This window comes from Drosophila biarmipes, chromosome 3L (genome assembly GCF_025231255.1).
Source record: "Drosophila biarmipes strain raj3 chromosome 3L, RU_DBia_V1.1, whole genome shotgun sequence".
Classification (NCBI taxonomy): domain Eukaryota; kingdom Metazoa; phylum Arthropoda; class Insecta; order Diptera; family Drosophilidae; genus Drosophila; species Drosophila biarmipes.
This window is the reverse complement of record NC_066613.1, coordinates 26,459,243-26,466,997: the sequence shown is the minus strand read 5'-3', so window position 1 is coordinate 26,466,997 and position 7,755 is coordinate 26,459,243. Positions and strand designations below refer to the sequence as shown.

Below are 7,755 nucleotides of genomic sequence, written 5' to 3'. Positions count from 1 at the left end.
TGTGCGAGCTGCTACTTCAAATGTAATTTACAACAGACCCCAGCCAAATTTATGCGGGCCGAGGAACAGGATCTGCGAATCTGAGACTGGGACTCAAGCTGAGCCCAAGTCGCAGAATCCGTCTAAGTGTTTTTTAAAAGCTGCTCTTAACTCCCATATGGCACACGCAAATAAAGTTGTGCCCCATGAGTTCCCCATTAATAGGATAATATCAAGCCGTATACCTTGCGCGAAGTTTGAAGCTGATGCAATTACGGAAAAACTGATTACCAGAACATGTCGGCCAAGCAGCCCGGGAACCAGGAAATTGTCTAGTTTTCAGTCAAATGTCATGAACCATGTTGAGCCGAGCCACTTCCCCTTCGCCGGGTTCGTGGCACTTCGAAACTGACATTTGCACTTTTTCCCAGGCCCAGGCCTGCTGTTCCTCAAGCTCGCAATTTTCTATCTTTTTTGCGCCTTTCGTTTTGACTCCACTTTTCGTTATCCCTTTTAGATATTCATATTTTGCCATTGATGATATTTTCACTACTTTCGTATGCATTACACGTACGGCGCCCGCACAGCCGCCCATCTATATGTGCGGCTCCTGTCTATCCTCCAGATACATGAGTTCAGGGTGTGTGAGTTTTTCGGGAGGCCTGGGGGGTGCTGGGGCTGCCTTTGGGCCGTATTAACTCTGCCCGGCCGAACACGGCTGTGAGTTCGAGTGTGCCCGTGGAATTTGCATATTTTTTGACTTAACACATCCTTCAAAAATTGCGAAACGCGTTTGCGATAGCTTTGGCATTTCCTTGACGTCTTTCCGCTCCTTCCTTCTAACCCCCTTTTTTTCTGCTTTTTTGTGCGATATCTATTTGGCCTGCTGTGGGCCAGAGTCGCAGTTCGTCCCATTAAAGCCGCAACGCTTTAAACGCCGTCGAATCGGGTCCGATGTGCGGGCCAGGCTTTTATGGGACTCCCGTGTGCCGGCCAAATTGAATTGGCCGCATTAAGCAATCGCGCCCCATTGGGGCAGTGTGTATATATAGTATGTGGCATGGCATGTTGGCCAAATTGATTCGCAGCCACTTTAATGGCGGGAATGTATTTAAATTTCATGCGGCTCTGGTTGGTTCTGGCTGGGGCCCGGCTCTCAAGACAAGTGGCGCTAATCCTTGACTTTGCTGCTAATGCACGTCGTATGTCAAACACCAAAAACGTTTACCCCCGCCGACGTTCGCTGCCGGCCCCCTCTTGGCCTTTTCCCCTTTGAGCCACCCGCACAAGTAACGCAATTTATATGCCTTCCTCACTGGCTTGTTTGTCTTGGCAACGTCTTCTGCGCCCTGCCCCCCGCTTTTTGTGTGCCATGCATTTTTCTGCACTTTTGACTTTTAAGCGTGCACTTGGCCAGGCTCAGAGCCTCGGTTTCAGATCCGGCAGCTCCTCCATCTCGCCATCCCCACTCGTGTCGTACGCGTTGTTTGTCTTAAGGGATATATACTCTCTGGCGTATGCGAGGGTATTTGCCAGCACTCTGCCGCAGGCATTTTGATAAGAAAAACAAACTCGCACACACGGAGCACACACTGAGGGCGGCACTGCCGGCGGGCTCAAGTGTCATTTATGCGTTTTAATGCCGGAATTTAATTTTCAAATTAAGTAAATAAGTTTGCGTAAAAACTTTCTATGGATCCAGCCACAGAGCATCTCCATCTGCATCTTCATCTTCGTCTCGAGCTCTGCACAAAAGCCGCCCTTGGCTGTTCACTTCGCGAGTTGCAGTGGTGAGTAGTTACTCGGCAGCCGTAATAAACTCTTGGCATTGACGAAAAATTATATGGTAAACTGTATGGGATGCTTAACGGTTACGGAGCCACTTGGAGCATAATTGAAGCGATTTCAGTGCACTCCAGATGTTCAGCACTGGAAAAATGGGACCAGAAAGATATATTTGAATTGATTTAAAACAAATGACTTTTTCAATGAACAAAAATGAAATCGTTTTAAACATTATTAATATTATCTACCTACTACCTATTATCTACAGTTCCTTGGAAACCCCTTTCGCTTGAGGACGACTTTCCAGGTCTGTCTTAGCCCGCTCAATAAGTCGCTCTCAGATGTTCATCTGACTGCACATAATGGTCGATACGATTCCGCTCGGTTCTCGCTTTGAAGTAATTTTCGTTTCGCTTATAGATTGCCTTTGGCTCTTGGCATTTCCGGGCAATTTTCCTCGGCTATTGTATCAATTTGCAATTATGTTTCAATCAATTTTATTGCCATCTAATCTGCGGAGCAAAATAGATTGCTTTTTTGCTAGCACTGGGGATATGTGGCCACCAGCTATGGGACAGCCGTCGATATGTGTTTAAAATTCCGATTGAGGGAGGTTTCCTGGCGTTCATTCACCTTGGCAACTTTGTACTGCCAGCGAGTATAGCCATTACATTTGAATCAATTTATTTCACTTAACCAAGCAAAGAGTGTCAATCGCTTGATTTGCAGGAAACCCTAATCTCTGAAGTACCCAAATGTGTGGGGTCTACTGAACGTAAAAATACTCTATACCATACTGAATATTTCGGGAGAACTCGGGAAAGATGGTGAATGCATCTAACAGATACTATAGATATCATAATATTTAGGCTAGCCTTAAATAATTATACAAAAACCAATGACAAATAAAAAACGTCCTACTACACAAAATACTTTATTTATCCTCTGAGTTCTCAAGATATATGACCACTTGCGGCTACATTTCAAATTCCAATTGGGGCAGCTTTGTCTGGGTTGCAATAACGTTGTCACCTTTGCACCTCTGCTCCTGGGAAGCCGCCACTTTGGCTTGTTAGGCCCGATTGTCGCATTGTGGCAAATGACGGCGCTTGTTAGCCGAGTTAACGAGACTTGCAAGTCGCACAAATTCCCGCTCGGAGACTCATTACGGCCAACGGCCATGTGCTCGCTCGACCGGGCCGAGTCAAAGGGTGTACGCCGGGCAGGGGGCCCACTGTATGCGAGTAATTGGCCCAAACGGCCCACGCAACTATTTCATAAACAAAATCAGGGCAGCAGCTGGAGGTCCGAAATATTCCGGCCAACCGATTACAAAGCCTGCTGGCCGAGTTTTCTGATTTCAGAGCTCGATTTGGTATTTGGTGCACTGAAAGAAGTGAAGTACCTGCTTATAAATATATGTTTTCCATATCCCCGTTTGCCAATCAATAATTAACACTTACTAATTAGTCCTTATTTTAATTGCATTAAGAGCACTACGGAAAAATCCCTTTTACCCATGAATGTAGCCAATTATTGACTTGAACAATATTATTTTATCGACCCGAGTACGATACGTTTGCATTTCTGTGTGCTCTTGAAGTGCGTTCTATGGCCAGGCATCGATTACACTTTGTCTGCGTGCGGCGCAACATTTATCATCAATTAATGGCATTAGTAAATGTTTTGGCAAGGAATTTGGCGCTACCAAAATATTATTGTTATATGTGCAGCGCCATAAATAATACCGAAATACCGCCCTTTGTGCCCGCTCACTCGCATATTGAATGCCGGGCAATTTATGGCACATTTTAAATTCAATTGAACCAGTGCGTTGCTTTGGCTTGCACTCGTATATTTCGTTTTTTAAGCCAAACGCCACACGGCACACGGCGCACAGCGTCAGCAAATATTGCTATTAATTCTTAATAATAATAATAGCACCCGGCAGTGGGCGACGGCCTGGCCGTGAGTCTGCCAGGCTGACGACTAGGCTGCATTTTATTTATGGCCTGCAGTTTGCCTTTTATTGTTTTTAAATTTATTTACATTTTTTTTGCCCGTGTGATTAAAATATTTTTCATTTGCGGCTTAAGAGCAAATTTATACTCGGCAGTGTGCCGAATGGCCCGCCTTGAATAAGTTGTGTAAATTATGCCGGAATGGCCGCGGAGTTTTAAATAGTTGTGCTTTATTTAATTACACACAAACACCGCGGGCATTATGCGGCCCGGCAACAACAACATGTGGCCGGTTCATTAATTAATCCTCCATTGGGCCGGGAGCATTTTCGATTGGGAGCCGGTTAAGTACACTAAATGCGGGACTCAAAGAATTGAGAATGTCGGGCGCAGCACTCTGGCAGTTTTCGCTCACTGAATGAGTTCTGAATTGGATACTTTTATTTACTGGTTGGCGTTTCGTAACTCCATTTTTATCTGCGATGAGCTGCTCCCTGAAGGACGACCTCAGGCGCTTCCTGCACTGGGGACCCGTCACCCTGTTGAGCCTGACCCTGATCGTGACCTGGACCGTGCTCGACATGAACTCGATGTGGTGGCCGCCGGGCAGCAGTCTGGGATCCTCGATGAACTACACCCTGATCTGGTGTCACACCTTCGGCACGCTCTACTACTTCCTCAAGTCCTTGCTGGTGGGTCCTGGCTTCATTCCGCTCAGGTGGCACCCCAGGACCATCAAGGACAGGGAGTTCCTGCAGTTCTGCCTCCGCTGCGATGGCTACAAGGCCCCCAGGTCCCATCACTGCCGTCGCTGCGATCGCTGCGTGATGAAGATGGACCACCATTGTCCCTGGATCAACAACTGTGTGGGCTGGTCCAACCAGGCCAGCTTCGTGTACTTTCTCCTCTTTTTCCTCTCAGCCAGCATACACGGCAGCATCATATTAGTCCTCGGCGTCATCCAAGGCATACAAAAGCGGTGGTATATCAGACAGGGGCTACATCATTTGGCCACGGTTCACTTGACCCCCACAAACCTGATGGCCTGTTTATTTAGCCTGGGAGTGATGAGTGGCACAGGATTGGCTAGTATCAAGCTGCTCTACATGCAAGTGAAGGTGATACTGAGGAACCAGACCGAGATCGAGAGCTGGATTGTGAGGAAGGCGATCTTCCGTCGCAACGCCTATCCAGGTAACCGTGTAAAGCCCTTCGTGTTCCCCTACAATCTGGGTTGGTCAGCCAACTGCCGCGAGGTTTTCCTGCCCACTGGAGACGGTGATGGTGTTTCCTGGCCAGTTTTGCCAGGATGCGATCAGTACACCCTCACCCGGGAGCAGCTGGAGCAGAAGAAGGATAAGAGGGCTCGATCGCGTCTCTACCGATGCACTCGACCTGCCACGGGCCACTGGGTGCCCATCTTCTCGCAGGGTCTCTGGGTGTCCCTCAAGGCGCCCTGCACCGATGATCCGCGCATTGTCCTGCAGCCAGGCGATCTCGTACAGGTGACTCGCATTCAGGACTACTGGCTTTATGGGGAGAGACAGATCTCGGAGGAGGAAAGGCTCAAGGGACGCAAGGGTGCCACCAGGGGCTGGTTTCCAAGCCGTTGTGCCGAGGAAATCTTTGATGAAGATCCTGAGAATGAAGATAAGGCTGGGGGAGAACCCCCGAAGGAGTCTGGAAAAACAGATGAAGAAAGCAATATCAAAAACACTAAGATCTCCCGCGATTTTCCCAGCCAAGAAGGAAAGCCTGTGAAGCGTCTGCGCGTGAATTGAAGGGTATTTCCTCCGGCGACCTCGATCCTGCAGAGAAATCCCCAGCGTTCGCCGCAATGAAATTGCTTTGGTCAACCGCCGCATTAATCTCTTAATGCTCAATGCTTAATGCTTTTCAATAATGCATAAATAAATAAATCCTTTCGAGGCAGCAAGCCAAATGAGAATGTTAATGTTAATGCCGTCCGATCGGCGGGAGTTCATTCTATGCCCCGTAATTGAGTTGCAGGCCCGATTTCACGCCACATTGGCTTTAAAGCGACGGCAGCAGCTGCTCTTCGCCGTTTGTGTGCATCTGGTGGCAAGTAATTTCAAAGCTCCTTTGTTATTCTTTTTTTCCCGTATCTCTCGTGCACCCCAGTTAGGTATCCGTGACAGGAAACAGGAACACACACCCTGTAGCATATAGAAAAAACAAGGACGAATGGCTTTGAAAGCCGGCTCGGGAATCGGGATTCAATTGAAATGCACGACCTGCAAAAGTTGAGCTGAGTCGCGGATTTGCCATTGTACCATAAACATGACCATGCAAATCAATGGCCTTTATCGAATATCCTCTGAATCTGTATCTGCCGATGCAGGTGTAATGGTGCAGCGGGCTAGACAAAAGGTGAATGCATTCCGCTGAATCATTAGCGCGGCGTCTATTAAATTGAAAGCCCGTCGCAATCAATGGGACTCCAGCACTCGAACCGCTGTGAAATGAATACCAGTGTTTGGCCAAGGCGAATGGCATTGAATAATCACTTGAAGCCATTTTCGCTGCCTGGTTTTCGGGTTTTCGGGGGCGGGGTGGTCGCCATTACAGGATCAGGAAACAAAGCCATCGCTCTGGGGACAGGGACACCATGTTGTCCAAGTCCAAGGCTGCTGCGGCGTGTTTAGCTCAAAATTAGATAAATGCAATTTGAATTTGTGTGTAAGTTGTGGGCAACATGCCGCTGGGAAATCAGTTGACGTTGTCACGAGTTAATGGGCGTTGGGAATTGTTCTCATGGTGGCATGCCATCGCAGACCCATCTCATATGACAGGCGCCATGATAATTCAATGCAAAGAGCGCAGTAGTCAATAAATATTTGCACAAAAGTGTTGCTGCGCAAGGGAGCGTGCCTGGGCGGGACTTGTGCTTCGAGATGCCATCGGAAACCAGGACAAACTGGGTCTCCAGATCCCATAAGCCGCCCACTCCAGAAGCTACGTGCTGTTTTGGGGTCATTTGGGTGGCGGCGTGGAAAATGCAAAACAAATAATCGCTTCTGGCCGCTGGAAAATCAATAGAAAAAGGGATTTCCCCTTTTTTTGCCGGACTCTGTCTGGGGAATTGGCACTGGGGCTGGGGCAGCAGCTGAGGAGCATGCAGTAAAAATAGCCATAAATAAATCTGCGTAAAAATAAAGCATGTGCCAACAGCCATAAACATAAACAATGCAACTTTCTGTGCCGCTTTCGCAGCTAGTTTCCTTGTTTTCCATTTTTTAAATACTCCCTGGCCGGGCTTTTATAAAGCGGAAACAAAATAAATTTTACATAAACATTTGCCACATAACAAAAGGGAACTTTAATGACTTTTGTCGTTGCAAAATAATTGTGCGTGAATTTCTCGCTGCCACACACAAATCGCTTTTCGCGCGGCAAAGAGTGGGGGCGAAAAAAGAGACTGGCAGGACTCAGGACTCTGGATCGCTTTCAATGTCCTGCTGGCATTTAATTTCACGGACTGTCGTCCATTTTATGCTTTGGCAACACTTTTGACTTTTATTTTGAGGCGCTTCCTCCCTCGGCAGTTTACAAATCCCCCGAAAAGTCCACCCCATCCTGGTCGCCTTTTAGGGGGCCGTTCGTCGTGATTGGAAGCTGATGCCCACGCCTTGGAATACGCTTTAAGGACACCGCTTTGTCCGCAATGGCAATTATGTGCACTATGACGACTCGGCATTTATCTGCTCGACAATGACGAGGACAAGCCAAGCAGGTGGGACTCGCAGGCGGAGGCCCTCGTATCACTTACGGTCTGGCGAGCAGAACAAAGGCAATTATGGCATCATTAGAGCCAGATGCAGCAATTGCATCGGCAGGAAGCACTTATCCCATATCGGTAGCAGCCAGAGTGCCGGAGTGGATAAAAGCACAGCAGCACAAAGGCGAGCCACTGCCATATGCACAAGCATTTCGATTAGGGTGGACCGCAAAGGAATAAACAATGTGAGATATTGAGGTATGCGTTCTAAGAAGTAAGACCACTTTCAGA

General features: G+C 47.8%; 1 protein-coding gene across 1 annotated transcript; it reads left to right on the top strand.

Annotated features, from left to right (window-relative positions):
• The first annotated feature begins 4,136 nt into the window (after positions 1-4,136).
• Positions 4,137-5,659, top strand: LOC108028458 (palmitoyltransferase ZDHHC6). Its single transcript, XM_017100315.3, has one exon. It carries the CDS (start codon positions 4,208-4,210, stop codon positions 5,504-5,506), a length of 1,299 nt encoding a protein of 432 aa, XP_016955804.1. The 5' UTR covers positions 4,137-4,207; the 3' UTR covers positions 5,507-5,659.
• Positions 5,660-7,755: the final 2,096 nt, after the last annotated feature.